Source organism: Linderina pennispora (genome assembly GCF_002104995.1).
Source record: "Linderina pennispora strain ATCC 12442 chromosome Unknown DL89scaffold_6, whole genome shotgun sequence".
In the NCBI taxonomy this organism is placed as follows: Eukaryota; Fungi; Kickxellomycota; class Kickxellomycetes; order Kickxellales; family Kickxellaceae; genus Linderina; species Linderina pennispora.
In genome coordinates, this window is record NW_024468254.1 from 788666 (window position 1) to 807957 (window position 19292).

General features: G+C 54.7%; 6 protein-coding genes across 6 annotated transcripts; 5 read left to right on the forward strand and 1 right to left on the reverse strand.

Moving 5' to 3' along the window:
- Nucleotides 1-641: 641 nt before the first annotated feature.
- Nucleotides 642-8258, forward strand: DL89DRAFT_267426 (carbamoyl-phosphate synth). The gene is made up of 2 exons (XM_040887493.1): nt 642-1206; nt 1520-8258. The coding sequence occupies exons 1-2, from the start codon at nt 945-947 to the stop codon at nt 8203-8205; spliced, it is 6948 nt and encodes a 2315-aa protein (XP_040743845.1). The 5' UTR covers nt 642-944; the 3' UTR covers nt 8206-8258.
- A 423-nt stretch (nt 8259-8681) lies between these two features.
- DL89DRAFT_267427 (alpha/beta-hydrolase) lies at nt 8682-9840 on the forward strand. Its single transcript, XM_040887494.1, has one exon. It carries the CDS (start codon nt 8707-8709, stop codon nt 9601-9603), a length of 897 nt encoding a protein of 298 aa, XP_040743846.1. The 5' UTR covers nt 8682-8706; the 3' UTR covers nt 9604-9840.
- A 22-nt stretch (nt 9841-9862) lies between these two features.
- Nucleotides 9863-10870, forward strand: DL89DRAFT_267428 (alpha/beta-hydrolase). The gene has a single exon (XM_040887495.1). The coding sequence runs from the start codon at nt 9926-9928 to the stop codon at nt 10751-10753; it is 828 nt and encodes a 275-aa protein (XP_040743847.1). The 5' UTR covers nt 9863-9925; the 3' UTR covers nt 10754-10870.
- A 453-nt stretch (nt 10871-11323) lies between these two features.
- On the forward strand, nt 11324-12886 carry DL89DRAFT_316354 (uncharacterized protein). The gene has a single exon (XM_040891064.1). The coding sequence runs from the start codon at nt 11695-11697 to the stop codon at nt 12568-12570; it is 876 nt and encodes a 291-aa protein (XP_040743848.1). The 5' UTR covers nt 11324-11694; the 3' UTR covers nt 12571-12886.
- A 3653-nt stretch (nt 12887-16539) lies between these two features.
- DL89DRAFT_153945 (uncharacterized protein) lies at nt 16540-17756 on the forward strand. The gene has a single exon (XM_040883587.1). It carries the CDS (start codon nt 16795-16797, stop codon nt 17518-17520), a length of 726 nt encoding a protein of 241 aa, XP_040743849.1. The 5' UTR covers nt 16540-16794; the 3' UTR covers nt 17521-17756.
- A 14-nt stretch (nt 17757-17770) lies between these two features.
- On the reverse strand, nt 17771-18636 carry DL89DRAFT_257478 (uncharacterized protein; the record flags this gene model as incomplete). Its single annotated transcript, XM_040885532.1, has 2 exons — nt 17771-18412; nt 18505-18636. The coding sequence occupies 2 exons, from the start codon at nt 18634-18636 to the stop codon at nt 17771-17773; spliced, it is 774 nt and encodes a 257-aa protein (XP_040743850.1).
- Nucleotides 18637-19292: the final 656 nt, after the last annotated feature.

Genomic DNA, 19292 nt, shown 5'->3' on the forward strand with positions numbered 1-19292 from the left:
TGAGAGTCATCTCGGAGTCCAGGCACAGTATCAGCCTGCAGGTAGCGGACTCCAGACGAATTGGCAGCTGAACTACTCCACACAACCAGTTTTCTCACCAAATGTCGCTTTCATCCTCAGCTTTCTCGCCGGAGCACAGATGCCACGAAACCAGCTGCTCGCAGATGTGATTTTGATTGTGCAACGTGCCCGGCTATATATGGACCACACCGGCTCCAGAAGCGCACTTGCTTCCCTGAGTCGCTTTAGAGACATGTAGCCTTGCGCTGCCTCCAGATCCAAATGCAGAGGGCAGCCAGCAGCCATCTGAAACAGCAAGAAAACTGTTGAGCTCGCTTAGGCCAATGGCAGTCCTGCGATCGCCAGCAAAAGAGCATACACCCCAAGGGATCGCCGCTTTCGCGTAGACAGCTCAGCTCGGTCCGCTCTCCTCTGGCTCGCAGCCAGGTCCACCCCCACTCCGGGGATGACGGCGGTTCAGTGGTAAAATTTTTATTTAGCGCACAGCAGAGATAACAATGCGAGAAGACAAAAAGTGTTGGGGGGACCAGCTGGCAAGGGCGCTTTTGGCTGCAGGATCGGGTATAAAAGGACAGGCGCCGCGCCCTCACCCTCCGTCCTGGTTCCTTCTCCGAGGTAGCCTTTTCTTTTTCCATCGCTTCGGAGCAACTTTTTACATTCCACACGTATTTGACTTTACGTGTCTGTTTCAGATCATCGATCGTCTGCTTAAAAGAACACAATCAAGAGCTTCGTCTTTCTGTTCGGTCATCAACCAACACCACCCGTTATCGCTGTATATTATTATTCATCCTGCCTCCATCTATCCCGGAAGCGATCTAGAATTTCCAATCCCGTAGCAAGAAAGCCAGGTCGTCGCATACACCCCCGCCTCTCTTGCCTCTGTTTATTTCTACACCTTCAACCCAAAAATTCAAGACACTATGCCTGCCGTTCCGATCGCCACCAACGTCCAGGAGTCCCGGGCCGCATCGCCCACTCCCGAGGTTGCCATCGTTCCTCCGTGCACAGCCGCCATCGCCACCTTTGGCCCGAACTGCGGCGCCAAGTCGCCCGAGGAGATCGAGAACTCCACACAACAGCCTACCATTGCCACGCTGGCCCTCAAGGACGGCGCCCTGCTGCAGGGCTACTCGTTCGGCGCTGAGGCCAAGTCGGTCTCTGGCGAATGCGTCTTCCAGACTGGTAAGTAGCCATGTGCTCTCCCTTGCTGGTGCGACCTTCTATATGGGCTGCGCCCTGCGCAATTCGACGTTGCGCAGATCATGCATGGTGGTCTTTTTGCCCTCTTTTTGCGGGTGTCAAAAGTCGATCCCACCCCATCGAAATTAACTTTTCTTTGGGGGCCAGGTCCCAGCGTTATTGTTGGGAAAAATACCCATGCGCTCGGGCAGCTTACCAAAGCTTGCCATCGCGCGCATTTTTATTATCAAAGAAGCATTGTGATTGAGATAAGCACTGTCGCCTAAAATTTTTGCGGCTTTTTCCCGATCCGTAGGCATGGTCGGCTACCCCGAGTCGCTGACTGACCCGTCGTATCGCGGCCAGATCCTGGTGCTCACCTACCCGCTGATCGGCAACTACGGTGTACCCAGCCAGACTGAGCTCGATCCGCTGCTCAAGGATCTGCCTGCATACTTTGAGTCGAACCAGATCCACGTCGCCGGCCTTGTCGTCGGTCAGGCGTCGGCTGAGTTCTCGCACCACCTGGCCGAGTCCAGCCTCGGCGACTGGCTCAAGCGCGAGGGCGTGCCCGCCATCTACGGCGTCGACACACGCGCCATCACCAAGCGCATCCGCGAGGAGGGTGTGATGCTGGGCAAGATCCTGTTCCCGACCTCTGTTGTCGGAACCAACAACTACACTGCCGAGGCGGGCGACGAGGCGGCGCAGGTGCTGCCTGAGTACCAGAACGTGGCGTGGGTGGACCCGAACGCTACCAACCTGGTCGCCGACGTGTCGTGCAAGGAGCCCAAGCTGTACAAGCCTGATGAGGCTACGGCCATCAAGCGGCCCGATGGGCGCACGGTGCGTGTTGTCGCCGTCGACATCGGCATGAAGTACAACCAGATCCGCTGCTTCGTCAAGCGTGGCGTCGAACTGCTCGTGGTGCCCTGGGACTACGACTTCCTGAAGGAGGCTGACAACATGGACGGCCTGTTCCTGTCCAACGGCCCCGGCGACCCGACCACAATCACGGTCACCATCGAGCGTGTCAAGCAGGCGCTGGCACTCCAGAAGTTCCCGATCTTTGGTATCTGCCTCGGCCACCAGGTGTTTGCGCTGGCGTCGGGGGCCCAGACCGAGAAGCTGAAGTACGGTAACCGTGGCCAGAACATCCCGTGCACGGACATGCTCACCAGCCGCTGCTACATCACGTCGCAGAACCACGGCTACGCGGTCAAGGCGGACACGCTGCCTGCCACCATCAAGGAGCTGTTCGTCAACGCCAACGACGGCACCAACGAGGGTATCTACCACACCGATCTGCCGTACTTCTCGGTGCAGTTCCACCCCGAGTCCAACCCCGGCCCGCGCGACACCGAGATTCTGTTTGATATTTTCATCAGCACCATCAAGCGCTGCCTGGAGACCGGCAAGGTCGCTGGCCCTGTCGAGTTCCCGGGCGCCGAGGCTGCACAGGCCCGCCGCCAGCAGCGCGAGCAGTGGGAGAAGGAGCTGGCCAATGACACCGACAAGAGTGGGCGCATCGTCAAGGGCCGCCGCATCCGCAAGGTGCTCGTTCTGGGCTCGGGCGGTCTCAGCATTGGCCAGGCCGGTGAGTTCGACTACTCGGGTTCGCAGGCCATCAAGGCGCTGAAGGAGGAGGGCATCTATACGATCCTGATCAACCCGAACATTGCCACCATCCAGACGTCCAAGGGTCTCGCCGACAAGTGCTACTTCCTGCCTGTCACGCCCGACTGCGTGCGCAAGGTCATCAAGCACGAGCGCCCCGACGGTATCTACTGCACGTTCGGTGGCCAGACTGCGCTCAGCATCGGTGTCAGCCTGAAGGACGAGTTCGAGGACCTGGGTGTCCAGGTTCTGGGCACATCGATTGATACTATCATGGTTACTGAGGACCGCGAGTTGTTCGCGTCTGCCATGTCCGAGATCGGCGAGAAGTGCGCCAAGTCTGCTGCGGCCATCAGCATTGAGGAGGCCATCGCCGCTGCCAACGACATCGGCTACCCGCTGATTGTGCGTGCTGCCTATGCTCTTGGCGGTCTGGGCTCTGGATTTGCCTCCAACGAGGAGGAGCTGGTCGCACTGTGCCGCAAGGCCTTTGCCGCGTCGCCGCAGGTGCTGGTTGAGCGCAGCATGAAGGGCTGGAAGGAGGTCGAGTACGAGGTCGTCCGCGATGCGCAGGACAACTGCATCACCGTGTGCAACATGGAGAACTTTGACCCGCTGGGCATCCACACTGGTGACTCGATTGTCGTTGCTCCCAGCCAGACGCTCAGCGACGAGGACTACCAGATGCTGCGTACCACCGCAGTAAACGTGATCCGCCACCTGGGTGTCGTCGGTGAATGCAACATCCAGTATGCGCTGAACCCGCACAGCCGCGAGTACTGCATCATTGAGGTCAACGCGCGTCTCAGCCGCAGTTCGGCGCTGGCGTCCAAGGCCACGGGCTACCCGCTGGCGTTTGTTGCGGCCAAGCTCGGTCTCGAGATTCCGCTCAACGAGATCCGCAACAGCGTGACCAAGGAGACCACCGCCTGCTTCGAGCCCAGCCTCGACTACATTGTGGTCAAGATCCCGCGCTGGGATCTGAAGAAGTTTGACCGCGTCAGCAAGAACCTGTCGTCGGCCATGAAGTCGGTCGGCGAGGTCATGGCTATTGGCCGCACCTTCGAGGAGACCATCCAGGAGGCCATCCGCTCGGTCGACACCAGCTTTGACGGCTTCTGCCGCAGCAGCTACGTGCCCGAGACCAAGGAGGCCATTGAGGAGGAGCTGACCAAGCCCACCGATCTGCGTGTGTTTGCCATCGCCAACGCCCTGCACATGGGCTACACTGTTGAGGAGATCCACAGCCTGACTGCTATCGACAAGTGGTTCCTGTGCAAGCTGCGCAGCATGGTCGAGACCGAGCGCCGCCTGGCCACCTACTCGGCTGACCAGACCATCCCGCGCCCGCTGCTGCTCCACGCCAAGCAGCAGGGCTTCTCGGACAACGGTATCGCGCAGCTGACCAAGCGTAACGAGATGCAGGTGCGCAACACGCGTACCGGCTACCACATCACGCCGTTTGTCAAGCAGATCGACACGGTTGCGGCCGAGTTCCCCGCCTTCACCAACTACCTGTACATTACGTACAACGCGTCGGAGCATGACGTCAAGTTTGTCGACAACGGCGTCATGGTGCTGGGCTCGGGCGTGTACCGCATTGGTTCGTCGGTCGAGTTCGACTGGTGTGCAGTGCGCGCAATCCGCACGCTGCGCGAGAACAAGTTCAAGACCATCATGGTCAACTACAACCCCGAGACGGTGTCCACTGACTACGACGAGGCGGACCGCCTGTACTTCTCGAACATCACGCTCGAGCGCATCATGGACATCTACGAGGCTGAGACATCCGCTGGTGTCATCATCAGCATGGGCGGCCAGGCGCCGAACAACATCGCGCTTGGTCTGCACCGCAACAAGGTCAAGATCTTCGGTACTAGCCCGGAGAACATTGACGGCGCCGAGAACCGCTACAAGTTCTCGCGCATGCTGGACCAGATCGGCATCGACCAGCCCGAGTGGCGTGAGCTGACCCAGTTCGAGGACGCCGAGGAGTTCTGCGCTGACGTTGGCTTCCCTGTGCTGGTGCGTCCCTCGTATGTGCTCTCCGGTGCCGCCATGAACGTGGTCTCGACTGCTGGCGATCTCAAGTCATACCTGAACGAGGCAGCCACGGTGTCGCGCGACCACCCGGTCGTCATCACCAAGTTCATTGAGGAGGCCAAGGAGATCGATGTCGACGCCGTTGCCCTCGATGGCAAGCTGGTCATGCACTGCGTCTCGGAGCACGTTGAGAACGCCGGTGTGCACTCTGGCGATGCCACTCTCGTGCAGCCGCCGCAGGATCTCGACCCGGTCACCGTGCGCAAGATCGGTGAGGCCACTGCCGCCATTGGCCAGGCACTGCGTGTTACTGGTCCCTACAACATCCAGTTCATGGCCAAGAACAACGAGATCAAGGTCATTGAGTGCAATGTGCGTGCTGCCCGCTCGTTCCCGTTCGTGTCCAAGGTCACCGGCGTTGACCTGATTGAGATGGCCACCAAGGTCATGCTCGGCCTGCCAATCACGCCGTACCCGAACCGCGGCAAGCGCCTCGACTATGTCGGTGTCAAGGTGCCGCAGTTCAGCTTCTCGCGCCTGCAGGGTGCCGACCCGATCCTCGGTGTCGAGATGGCGTCGACCGGTGAGGTCGCCGCGTTCGGCCGCGACAAGTACGATGCATACCTGAAGGCCATGCTGGCCACTGGCTTCCAGCTGCCCAAGAAGAACATCTTGCTTTCGATCGGTTCGTACAAGGAGAAGGTCGAGATGCTGCCTTCGGTCCAGCGGCTGTTTGAGAGCGGCTTCCAGCTGTTTGCCACGCCCGGTACCGCCGATTTCCTTCAGGAGCACGGCATCAGCGTGATTGCGCTCGAGGCCGACAAGGCTCGCGAGGGCTACAGCCTGCAGGAGTACCTGTCGAACACCAAGATCGACCTGTACATCAACCTGCCGTCCAAGAACCGCTTCCGCCGCCCGGCCAGCTACGTCAGCAACGGATACCGCAGCCGTCGTATGGCCATTGACTTCTCGGTGCCTCTGATCACCAACGTCAAGTGCGCCAAGATGTTCATCGAGGCCCTGGCGCGGTTCGTTGTCGACAAGTGGGAGATTGAGAACGTCGACTACATCACCTCGCACCGTACCACTGTGCTGCCGGGTCTGGTCAACATCTCTGCCCTGCTGCCCAGCGCCACTAGCGATGCGATCACCGAGTCCACTCGCGCAGCGATCTGCGGCGGATTCACGATGCTGGGCGTCAGCGCCCACACTGCCGACGGTGCGGCTGCCACCAGCGACAAGCAGGTCGCCAAGGTCAAGACCGCCGGTCGCGGCCACTCGTACGCCGACTACGTTGTCGAGGTTGCTGCCACCGACGCGAACCCGGCCTCCGCTGCTGCTCTGAGTGCCGATGCGCCCATCCTGTTCGTGTCCTTTGACAAGTCGCAGTCGGCGCACGTCGACAAGTACGCGACCGTGTCGGAGCACTTCAAGTCGTGGCCTCAGGGCTCGGCCATCATCACCAACGCATCGGGCAACGACCTGGCATCGACTCTGCTACTGGCCTCGCTGTTCAACCGTCAGATCCACATCACGGATGTGCGCTCGGCCGACGACCTGGAGCTGATCGATCTCAGCCGCACCCGCGGTCTGAACGTCACTTGCGACATGTCGGTCTACGCTCTGTTCGCCGACCGCCTGCCGGCCATCGAGGGTCTGTCCAAGGATGTGGATCCGCTGTGGAGCAAGCTGTCGGCCATTGACTGCTTCACCATCGGCGTTCTGCCGGCCCAGGTACTCAAGGCCCTGGGTGCTGAGGGCGTCAACGCTGGTGCTGTTGGCTACCAGATTGCGCTGCCGCTGCTGTACACGGCCGTTGCCGAGGGCAGGCTCCAGTCGAGCGACATTGTTGAGCGCTTCTGCAAGGCGCCGCGCCGCATCTTCGGCCTGCCTGAGCAGCCCGAGACCTACGTCGAGATCCACCAGGACCGCCTGGCCCATGTGCCGGCCACCTCCGACGACCTTAAGTGGTTCGCCGACCTGGCCACCAAGCCGGTGCGCTGCGTGGTCCACCGCGTGGTCATGCGTGGCAAGACGGTGTTCCTTGATGGCAAGTTCTACGACGCCACTGCCGAGCCCATGGGCCGCGATCTGGGCTACGTCCTGCGTACCATGAGCTCAGGCCCCAGCAGCAAGCAGCTGGCTCAGGGTGCGTCTGCGGGTATGCTCGCTGTCAGCACCGCCGGTGCTTCGCGCGACATCGCTGCTGGGCCGATGTCGCCGGTCCCCAAGCACCTTGCTGGTGCGCCGGCTGATGCTGAGGCTAGCGAGGAGGCCGAGGCCCTGAGCCCGACTGCCCCGACTGCCATCGACCTGGCCAGCTCGGCTCTGGTCAAGGGCGCCATCGAGCGCCCGCTGCGCGAGAACCGTCTTGCCGACGTGCTCGCCCGCCACGGCAACGTCAACCCGTTCTACATGAAGCATGTGCTGAGCGTCCGCCAGTTCACCCGTGAAGACTTCCATCTGCTGTTCGCTGTGGCCCAGGAGATGCGCACGGCCGTGCAGCGCTCGGGCCAGCTGCCGATCCTCAAGGGCCGCGTGATGGCTGCTGTGTTCTACGAGCCCTCGTCGCGCACCTCGTCGTCGTTCCAGGCTGCCATGCTGCGTCTGGGCGGCCAGGTCTTCACAGCCAACTCGGAGACGTCATCGGTCGCCAAGGGCGAGACCCTCGAGGACACTATCCGCACCTTTGGTTCGTACGCCGACATCATCACGCTGCGTCACCCGCAGCCCGGATCGGTCCAGGGCGCAGCCCGCTTCGCCAATGTGCCGCTGATCAACGCCGGTGACGGTATCGGCGAGCACCCGTCGCAGGCCATGCTCGACACCTTCACGATCCGCGAGGAGCTCGGCACTGTCAACGGCCTGGTCATCACTCTGGTTGGCGACCTGAAGAATGGCCGCACTGTCCACTCGCTGTCCCGCATCATCAGCCAGTACAAGAACATCACCCTCAACTACGTCTCGCCCGCGTCCCTGGGCATGCCCGAGTCGATCAAGCGCGACATTGCCCTGCGTGCGCCCTACGTCGTCCAGAACGAGTACAATGAGCTGACCGACGAGGTTTTGGCCAAGACCGATGTCCTGTATGTGACCCGCGTGCAGAAGGAGCGCTTCGAGAGCGAGGCTGCCTACGACGCTGTCAAGAGTGCCTTCATCATCGACAACAGCGTCATGCGCAAGTGCAAGCGCAACATGATTGTCATGCACCCGCTGCCGCGTGTCACTGAGATTGCCCCTGAGGTCGACACCGACCAGCGCGCTGCCTACTTCCGCCAGATGCAGTATGGCATGTTTGTGCGTATGGCTCTGCTGGCCCTTGTTCTGAGCAAGAGCTTCTAAGCTGCTTTTCTGCCTCTTCTTTCTCTTCAAATGGATTTTCTTCACTTTTTAAATTACCGAGGGGGGTGGACGGCATTTGTTACCGAGTCTCCGGCTTCTAGACACCCTTTTCATGTGCCAGAAGGGCTGTGCGTGATTTTCTATGCATGTACATGGGCTGCAGCCTGCCTCCTGGCGGATTGTCCTCAGGAGAATGTGGTCATGCCAGAAAGCAGAGAATGTTCTGTCCTGCCACAGCGCACGGGAGACACCCAGACAGACTTGCAGAATGCATAGGCTGGTGTGCGGAGCGCTGCAATAACCTCGAGCAGCCGTGTTTCAGCCCCGCTTTCCTGCCCTCCAGCTGGTAGTACTGCAAGCCACTGTAGTGTCGCTGACTGATAAAAGACACGTGGCCAGCAGTAACTATAAAACGAGGCTTCTCCACACCTAGGGAATAGTAGACTAGTTATTTTTACACTATCTTTCCTGAGTTCCTCTTTCCCAGCACCACAGCCAACCATGAGTAGCAACCACCAGCACGTTGATGAGGTAGTCGACTGGGTCACGGTCAACAACTACCAGTTCTACACGCACCTGTACAAGCCTGCAGTGCAGCCACCCAAGGCGACGCTGACAATCGTGCACGGGCTGGGAGAGCACGTCGACCGGTACGCCGACCTTGCGCGCCATTTCGCTTGCGCCGGGATCCAGGTCCTCGGCTTTGACCAGCGCGGCTTCGGCAAAACTGGAAAACGAAATAACGACCTAGGCGACAACTCTGGAATTGCCACAGTCGCTACAGATATCGCCGCCATGAACCGTCTTGTCAGCGTGGATGGCATTAGGCATTTCCTCCTTGGCCACTCAATGGGCGGTCTGAATGTGCTGAACTTTTGCTCGTTCCACAATAATGACGGGCATGTTGCAGCGGTGATTGCACAGTCGCCTGCATTGCAGCCTGCGAAGGCGCTGATGCTGGCGCCCGAAGCCATTGAGACCTTCAGGTCGGGTGACTTTGACCGCAGCGTTATCCGCAAGACTAATATCAAAACTGAGTACCTGACCGACAACCAGAAGGAGTTAGCAAGACTGGCCACTGATGCGGATATGATCGATTTTTGCACTGTCGGGACCATGGCTGACGTCAGTAACTTCGGCCGCCGGGTTATCGAACATGCGCCCAAGTTCGAAGTTCCGGTGTTTATTGCCCATGGCGATGGCGATCTCGCCGCCGATGCCCAGGGATCCAAGGCGTTCTTTGCACATCTGCCTGAAGCGCTGGACAAGAGGATTAAGATCTACGAGGACTGTCCGTTCCACGAAATCCAGTTCCAGGAGGATATCGCACCAGAGCTGTTTGAGCTGTATACACAGTGGATTCTGGCGCATGCTGACTGTTCTGGTGCTGTGCGTTGAGCATCCTGTTTGCTATAGACACCTTAGTAATTGCAGCTGAATGAGCATGCCTCAGCGCTTTCGGTGTCCCTTGTATCATGCCACCACGGATCTAAAAAGCCAAGTCTACTTTCTAGCCTACATAACAATGTCACACACCGTATATTGCACTATTGTGCCTAACAGGTGGCTGCGAGAATACAATGCAAACAATGCAAGGTGGTGTGTGGACATGGGCCAATTGCGCTAGCCGCTCTCTACTCCAAATACTGCGTAGAAATACATTTCACTTTTTCTATTTTTCTTCTTACTAGTCTAAAAGCATCCAACAGCTGCTGCAACTATGGTCATCCCAGAACAAATTGTCGAGGAAGAGACCAAGTGGGTCACAGCTAACGGCTACCAATTCTATACTCGCCTATTCAAGTCCGCAATCCAGCCACCCAAGGCCACCCTGCTGTTCATGCATGGATTAGGTGACCAAGTTGACAACTACAGAGCAATGGCTTCATACCTTGCACGTGCTGGAATTCAGTTCTTTGGGTTCGACCAGCGTGGATTTGGCAAGTCTGGGAGCAAGGCCAGTGACTTGGGAGACAATGGCGGTATGGACAACGTTGTCAAGGATATCGCTGCCATGAACAGCCTTGCTATGATCGACGGTGTGAAACATTTCATGTTTGGCATCTCGATGGGAGGCATGCACGTTCTCAACTACTGCCTGCTCTACAACCAGGATCGTCATATCGCCGGTATCATATCACAAGTTCCTGGACTGAAGAGTTTGGGGTTCCTATTACCGAGTGATGAGGATGTCAAGAGCTGTGAAGTAGACTCTGCCAACCGCAAGGTCAAGAGAAGTTACAAATCCACACCAGAGACGCTTTGTAATAACCAAGAGTCTTTGAAGCGGTGGGAAAGCAACGACCGCAATTTAGGCTACTCTGCCTTGGGTACTTTGGTCGATATGTATACTTTAGGCCCTCGCATTACTGCTCGCGCGCCTGATTTCACCACGCCAGTGCTGCTGATACATGGGGATGGTGACACTATCACGGATCCGAATGCCACGAGAAAGTTCTTTGCTGGTCTGCCCGATGATCTTGACAAGAAGCTCAAGATAATTGAGAACTGCCCTTTCCATGTGCTTAACTGTGCGGTTGGACTTTAGCTAGAGCTAATCGATGAATACACACAGTGGATTCTGTCGCGCGTGGAGAGGGATAGCTAGATGGGCTGTATAGCCTGCATAGCCAACTATACTTTCAATACATCCAACAAAGGAGAACCAGAGGTGCTTGCTTGTGGCAGATGTTTCTTGAGCGGCGATTTGACGCAACATGCTTCTAGGACTTGGTCCAGAGATCCAGCTTGGCGGGTATTTTCGGACCATGCAAGCGGATGCCATGGATCATTTGGTTGCAATTTTAGAACTGATTGACATGGCTGCTGGTGCGTAAATTGGCACCAAGATTGACTCTGCGCATACCTGACAACTAAACATAGACAACATGTGATATCCTTCTTGTATATTTGAGGATATCATTTTGCTTGGCAGGCAGCGAAGCATGGAACAGTTCAAAGGAAACTGAGTCATGCTGTGGTGATCACACCACAGTCACTCAAGGCCAATACTTTTGCGACCCAGCCGATCACAGATGGTGAGACCGATTCATCACCCAGGCTAGGCCATAAGAGTTAGGACTATAAAGTAGACACCGGACCACTCTAGGGGTAACCCGGGTAGGAGCCATCTCTTCTTGTTTAATAATATTAATTGCCCCTATTAATTGATTTGTGCCTGGACGATTAGACGAAGCTCGTGACCCTTAAGTAGGATCGCGACAATGCCAAGATTGGCACTTTTTGGTATGCAGTGCATCTTTTCATTTTATGATATCAGAATTCCATCTTCACCACGATACTCTTGAGGCGAGATAGACGTTTCTACCAGCATCGCATGTCAGGCGATGTATAAATAAGCTAGACGCGACACCAGAGTATTCCCCGTTTCCATCAACAACTACATCTCACTCTAGCGTCTACACTTGCATCTGAATCACCAAATGCATCAACTCCACAAACACAACACCAACTTTCAAATTTAAAACAATGGGCACCATCATTTCTGCCCCACTTGTCCTCTGTGTCGCACTTGCTGCTGCAGCTCCCATCAACCACGCACCTAACCACCAATCGAAAAGTCAGCCTGTCGTCCACCACACCTCGTCTGCTCCCCACTATGCCTATTCTTCTACCCTTAGTGGTCACCATCTGTATTCTACCACCTACCGCCATTTCGGCGCTATCCCTACTCCTTGGTCGTACCATTTACAAAACAGGATCAATGTCCGCCAGGTCGCTGAAGATGATATTGCCGAAGATGATATGAGCACCGATGCCTCTGAGGATACCCAAGATGCCGACTCTCTTCCTGATGATATCGAAAGCAATGATATGGCATCTGTTGACAATGTCAACCCCAATGGTGATTCTCTCAATGGCTCAGTTGAGGACACCACCTCCTCAGCCACCTCACAAAAGGAACATGACAAGAGCGGCAAAAAGAATGACAAGAAACACGACAAGGGCCATAGCAAGAAGAAGGGGAATGACAAGAAGGCTCCTCAGCCTGCCGAGGACGAGACTGAAGGTGCCAGCGAAGATGCCGATATCCCTGTCGATACTGAATCCTTCTCTGATATCTTTGGCGAGGCGGATATGGCCTCTGATACCTTTGACATCGATTCTGTTGAGAGTACGCCTGAAAACGCTACTGAAGATCCCACTTCATCAGCTACCTCACACAAGAAGCACCGCAAGGGCAAGAAGGGTCATGGCAAGAAAAGGCATGGCAAGAAAAGGCATGGCAAGAAAAGGCATGGCAAGAAGCATAGAAAGGGAGACGGAAAGGGCAAGAAGGCTCGTCAGATTGGCGAAGACTGTGTTGGATGCCACGGCTTCCTCTTCACCGATCACACGGGGTAATATGCGAAAATATCTTTACCTATATATAAGATTTTATAGTCCAAAAAGCGTCCGACCGTCCGCTAGAACCTTTTGAATTGGTTAAAAAAAAAACTCTTAAGCTTCAACACGGGTTTGAGTGACTTGCTCTGTAAACTCCTTTTGATCTTGTGCGGCATCTGACCTCACCGGTGAAACCAGGGTGACGAGTTGTTATTGTAGTGGTCACAGGTCTCTACTGGATATCTCCATTGGTTCAGCGCAAGAGCAGCTCTCAGTATCGGTCGACCTGATAACTTCTATGGCGTCATCATGGTGGTCATCACCGGCTGCGCAACACCCTTAGGATATTCATTCATGAGCACCTATTGAATAAGGCCATATAGCTCTTCTGGTGGTTATGCAATATTTGTGGGTTTATTTTATAAGTTAATTTGTCTTATGAACATGCGTAAGCGGTAGTATTTGGGTCACAACGGACCCAGTATGTATAGACTGATTCAAGAGACTATATCAGTGCTAAGGGCCCCAAGAACCATGCAAGCCAGAAAATCTTTAATAAAAAGTTCTTAATGCTATGCACACGCAATAAAGCAAAACTGAACAGCATCATTTCTCTTCTTACTTTGCCTATTGGATTTCTCAAATGGATATTATCCGCAGCACTACTGTCATAAAGACATCACTTGGTGGTATTGGCTTCCGTGATTCTATGTTGCCCCGCCTAGAGCAATTTGTACACAGCGTCAATATCATCAAAGAGCATACATACATGCTTGCACGATGGATATTACTCCATCAACTAGCTGACGATGATGCCTTTGACCCTGCAATATTTGTGAAAAAGGGGTTTTTTCGTTCCATTTATTTATTTATTTATCGCAACCTGAAGGTGAAGACTGTCATATCTGCCGAGGATTTCGTCAACCGGAAGGACAGGTCAGAACTGTCGAGCGCAGATTTCGGTGATGTAGTTAGATACCATATTTATGATTATCTATTACATAATGGCGATATCGAGCTACATGGCATATGCGACATGAATCAAGTAGCAACATACGTGGATACCAAGCTGATGACAGCATACAAGAGCAACATTGTGTTGCACTATGGCAGTTGCCTACAGCAGATTCTGGCCAAATTGATTGATATTCGCAGCCGCAAAACCACACTGCACAGTACAATGGGCAATGTGTCCAAGGCTGAGTTCAATAATGCATGCCAAGTGTGTATTTATACACCTGCACAGAAGCTCCGCCAGGCAGTTGCCTCTAGGCACCCTGATCTCAGTGTGCTCACCCCACCGATGCTTGCAATCTACAACAAGCTGGCACCAGTCCTTAATGCCTATGATGCCAAGTACAGATTCGCCAAAGACAGCCGATACTATGATGCCAAGGTAAATCCACTTAAGCATCTGCATGCATACATTCGCCTATGCCAGCTTATTGAGAATGAGCAGCTTGGCAAGTCTCCCCCCAATGCTTGCCTCTGCAGACATCATGGATCCCAGGCCATGTGCGCTTAGACAAGCAAATAATCAAGCAGGTGTTTGTTTCGAAAACACGTGAGGAGGTTACCAAGATCAACGCAGCAAAGAGGGCAGCAACAGAGGCAAGGAAAGCAGCAGAAAAGGGCGAAAAATTGGCCAAGAAGGCTGCACGCGAAGCAGCGAAGATGCCATCAGATGAAACAGAGGCCACTGCAGCAACTGCAGCAGTAGTGGCTGATTCACTTGCTGCTGCATCGGCGGCAGCAGCAGACACTGTTGCAGCACTTAACAATGCATATGCATCAGCACCCCCAGTCTGTGCACACGACCCGGTCCAAGGGATCACACAACCTGTGTGGGATGTATGGGGCCGGGTCGCAGATCTAACATCAAAGCCATTTAAGGCGCATGGTGATAGAAAATTCCACGGAATGGCGACAACAGATGGTGTAACGATATGCATTCTGTTACAAGACAAGATATCCAAGGCTGATGGTGCAGTAGATGCTGATGGTGCAGGAGGCGATGCTGCGGGAGGCGATGCTGCGGGAGGCAATTCTGTGGGAGGCGATGCTACAGGCGATGCTACAGGCGATGCTACAGGCGATGCTACAGGCGATGTTGCAGGAGGTGATGCTGTGGGAGGCAGTACTATAGCTGACTGTCGCTATATCCACCAGATCCCAAAGCCAGAGCTGCAGAATCTGAAAGGCCGCTGTGTATTCATCGATCCAGGTCGGGGCGATTTGCTATACATGATGCACGAAAATAGCAGCAATGGGAAAGAGGGTGAGAGAATGCTCTACCGCTACACACGGCAGCAGCACAATAAGGAGCTCAAGCTGCGCCACTATGACAGGATTCGTCGGGCTACAAAGGATCAAGTCCCAGAAGATGCTGTCCGCAGAGCAGAGGCAGAGCTTTCCAAGCACTGCTGCCGGACCCTTAGCCCAGCAAAATTCCGTGCCTACGTTGCTGCCCGTGCATCTGTGCGGTGTGTCCTAGCACCATTTTATGCCAACACGATGACAGCGCGAAGGCTACTAGAGCAGCAGCCCACTAAGTCAAACAAGCAGCATCAGAGGCGCTGGAAGGCCCATCCGGGTGTCGGGACCAGTCCCAAGGTGTACCCGCTTCACCGCAAGCTGCGCCTTGATTCATTCATGAACCAGGCCCGTGCAGACCACAGGCTTGCCGCGAAACTCCGGAGCAAGTTCGGTCCAGACCCAGTGCTGATCATGGGCAATTGGAGTGCGCCGATGGCCCGGCACCATGCGCCGATTCGTGGCAAGGGATGGCGCGACAAGTTCAAGCACCATGGCTTTGAAGTCTATCTGATCGACGAATTCCGGACATCGTCGGTGTGCCCGTTCTGCTGCGATAAGTCACTGCAGACATTCCGGCATGTTCCCAATCCGCGGCCCTACCAGAGATCGAAGAACCCAACTGTGAAGTGCCATGGCCTTCTCCGCTGTACAAGCGAGTCATGTAAGCGGGCCATGGCACAATACAGGCGAGCCTATTCGTCTCGGCTCTTGAACCGCGACCTCGCAGCAGTTCTAAACTTCAGACTCATTTTCCAGTCACTCTGTGACTCAGGCAGTATTCCTGAACGGTTCCGTCGCTTTACGGCCATTGCTGCCGATACTTCTGGCACCACCCCTGCAACAAAGAACCCGCGCAAGAGGCGTGCAGCAGCAGGCGATTCTGTTGCCAGCAGCAGCGAGCCAGCGCTGAAGCACCTACGCTGAGCAGGCCATCAAGATGGGAGATGTCCATGATCGACATTGCACCAACAACCATCCGACACGTTCAAATGACCGGTTCGCCGTGATGCCCTTATCGACGTGTCAACCCATGCTGACTAGCAGCCGAGCTCGCATCGCGAGCAGATATTTCTAGTACGTAAATATATTGGCTGGGGAACGTTCAGAGTTTGTGAGCTAGAAACAAGAGGCAAGCGGTATAGTTGGCCTTATTTATAGACTCACCCGGTGGCTGTGCTGCAACCCACTTGCCACCAGTACGTCCTTTTCAGGTAGCATGGGACATGGTCTAGTAGTTCTTCCTACGCCCACTGCGCACCAGCCGCATAATAGCGGCCATAAGAGCGGCCATTCCGATGTGAAAAAGAACAAGAGCAAGCACGTCCGCCAGGTCACTGGTGCCATCGAAGCCTTCGAGGAGTTTGTTGGCGACCTGTTTGATGTTAGCATGAACAACCTCCAGAACGGAAACGAAAACGACCATCTACAGACTCCCGGAGCGCCCATTCAGATCGGGCAGATTGAAATTTAAATAATAAAGCAGCAATGGAGTAAATTGCGCAAACGGTGGCTATGCCTGTAGAATCCTCCAACACACATATTGTGCAACAATAAGTAACTAGTAATTGCAATCTAACACCTATTTCGTGTCCTAACATTAAAACACCGCAAATTCACCGCTTATCGAAAACTTTGAATAAATGTTTGAACCAAAGGTAGCAGCAGATGTTTATCCCATTAATCTTCACCGCCAATATTGCCAGCAGAATATTATAATGAATCCACTAGCTTCAATGTCTGTTGTCCATCATGTATACAAGGAACATACTAGGGTCCATTGGCAAACGCATGCTCCTACCGCATTGCCAGGCCGCATGTGATATAGTAGTGGATTTTAAAAGTTGCTAGGCACGAAGTTGGGCTCATAAAAACCAAGCCTCATCATTTTACATCTGAACTAGATTGATTGCGTGTACCCCACCCGTCATGGTTTTCGAGAGCGCTGCTGAATATATATCGCATGATGCTCCTATAAAAGAATCCTCTAGCTGGGTAGTGTTTAATGGTTGCGAGTTCTACACACGAGTATACAAGCCTGATATCCAGCCTCCGCTCGCAGTGATGACAATTGTCCATGGCCTTGGTGGTTGCACTGGGCTGTACAGCAGCCTATCCCACCAGTTTGCTAGAAATGGAATCCAGGTGTTTGGTTTTGACCAGCGTGGCTGTGGCAAGACCGGTATGCGCAACGGTGGCCTGGGTGATAGTAGAGGCATGGGTGTTGTTGCACATGATATTGAAGAGTTCAACAAACTTGTCAGCATCGGCGGGATCCCACACCTTCTCTTTGGACACTCCATGGGTAGGCACAACCTGCTGAACTACTGCATGGCACAACAAGGATGGGCTGGTAAGAGGAGTAATTGCTCAGGCACCGTCAATGGCTCTAGGCAATGCCATGGCAGAAATGGCGGAGGCCATGCTGCAGTACTGGGATGGCGGACTCGACAAAACGCCCTAGTACCAATTGCTGATGAAGTACATATGCTGACCAGCAACCAGGACGCATCGAAGAGATCAAACACCTGCAAGGATTTCATCTGGAGCTGCACTGCTGGCACGGTATCTGATGTCGTCCTGTTTGAACAGAGGCTTATCTGGGGGTGCTCGCAGGTTCAGCACACCAGTTTACTTGGTACACTCCAAGTTTGATGTGATTACAAGCGTTGAGGGCACACGCAGACTCCATGACAATCTGCCAGAGAACCTGGACAAAACATCCAATAAAGTCAAAGATGGAAAGTACCACGACATCCACTCTGAGAAGGATCTGGGCTTTGATCTAGTTGGGTTCTATGTGAGATGGACACTTGGCCGACTAGAATAGACTAGGACATAGCACTTTGCAAGTGCTGGCAGTGACAAAGTCATTCGCACCCTGTCCACTAAACGCATAAGATGGTTAGAGAGATGCAAAGTACGAGTCAAGCAACCTGTTGACTGATGTCGCCTGGCTGGCACCAAACTGGCGGCTAACAAGCTGGCGCAGCTCGTTCCTGAAAGCACCATTGTCCTGCTTCAGCCGGTCCTTGGTCAGCTCTGTCATAACCTCGGCTTCATCGTCACTCTCATCGTCGCTTTCGTGTCCATCGACGGTGCTCTGAGCCTCCACCGTCTGCTTATTGCTAACGGCGCTGGCAACGATGCTGGTCGGGCGGGAGCGGGAGCCATCGTCCTCCTTCTCCAGCACACTCGACAGAGGGTTCGCTTCGTCGGCTGCTACCACCTCAGTGGCCTTGTCTGCATCTGGATCGGCGCTGCCCGCTGGCCGCGAAATAATCTGGATCACCGAGTCGCTCTGAATCGGATAGTCGCCGATGAGCTTCGAGTCCACCAGGCCCTTGCCACCCAGGACCAGGCGCATCGTCGAGACAGGGATGTTTGACACCCGCGAGAGGTGGCGCTTCACCTGTGCAACCGTACGAATCGATGACGTGTGCAGGGTGAATTTGCGCACCGGAGCCTTGAGTGTCTTGAACGTGAGCGAGAAGTAGTCCTCGCGCTCCTCAGGCGGAAGGGTGGCAGCAGCGTCAACAGGAGGCATCTAAAAATAAAATATGTTGCAAAATTAGTAGGCCGCCGACTCTTTCCAGGACAAGATTTCGCTCCAAGGTGATTTCTAAGTGGGTTCCTTACCTTGAAATCGCAGTGCTGAGGCGGATAGCGCGCACCAGCCGGAACTTTGGCGTCGGCCTCGAAGGCCCGCAGAGGACTGAGCTGCGAGAGCTGGGTAAGAAGCGTGTCGTAGAGAGCGCTGTTTGCAACCATTGCCGTAGGCTTGAAATGCGGAATAGAGTGGAAAATTAGCCTGGTGAAAATGTGGAGGGAAAGGCAAAACGTCTCAGCGACTCTTGATGCTTTTCTGCTGAACCGGTGGCTGCCCAACGCAGCACAGATGCATCCCCGAGTCAAGAATTTTTTTCTCGCCGGGATCGGCAGGGTGGTCATTGCGCCATCAGGAGCAGTGGCTCTTCGAGAGGTCGGAGAATATGTGAAGAGCACGTGTGGCAATTCCTTGTAGACCGTCGACCCGGTGGCCAGGATCTCTGCGTGGTGTGCTGGCCAGCCACATTTGTCTATCCATGGCTCAGCCTGCCCAAAGCGCCGCTGGACAGGTGCAATGCAGGGTCACATGGCCAGTGTGCTGGCTCTTTTGAGATAAGAAACGCCAACAAAGTCACTACCGCGTAGCATACTCCTCACATCTGCCTGGTTCAATGGGGTTTTTGTACCAGTCAGATCACATTCTCCTTTGGTGACGCGTAAAGCTGAGCCTAAAGCACCTCCTTACCTGAACGCAATATTTATATCTTCAGGAAACCTAGTGATGCAATGGCTTGCTCGTGAGACTACAGCCGGCCTGGGCCACCACATTTTAATACCATGAGTTGAGAGCTATGCAGCATGCAGCGCCCGTGTCATAA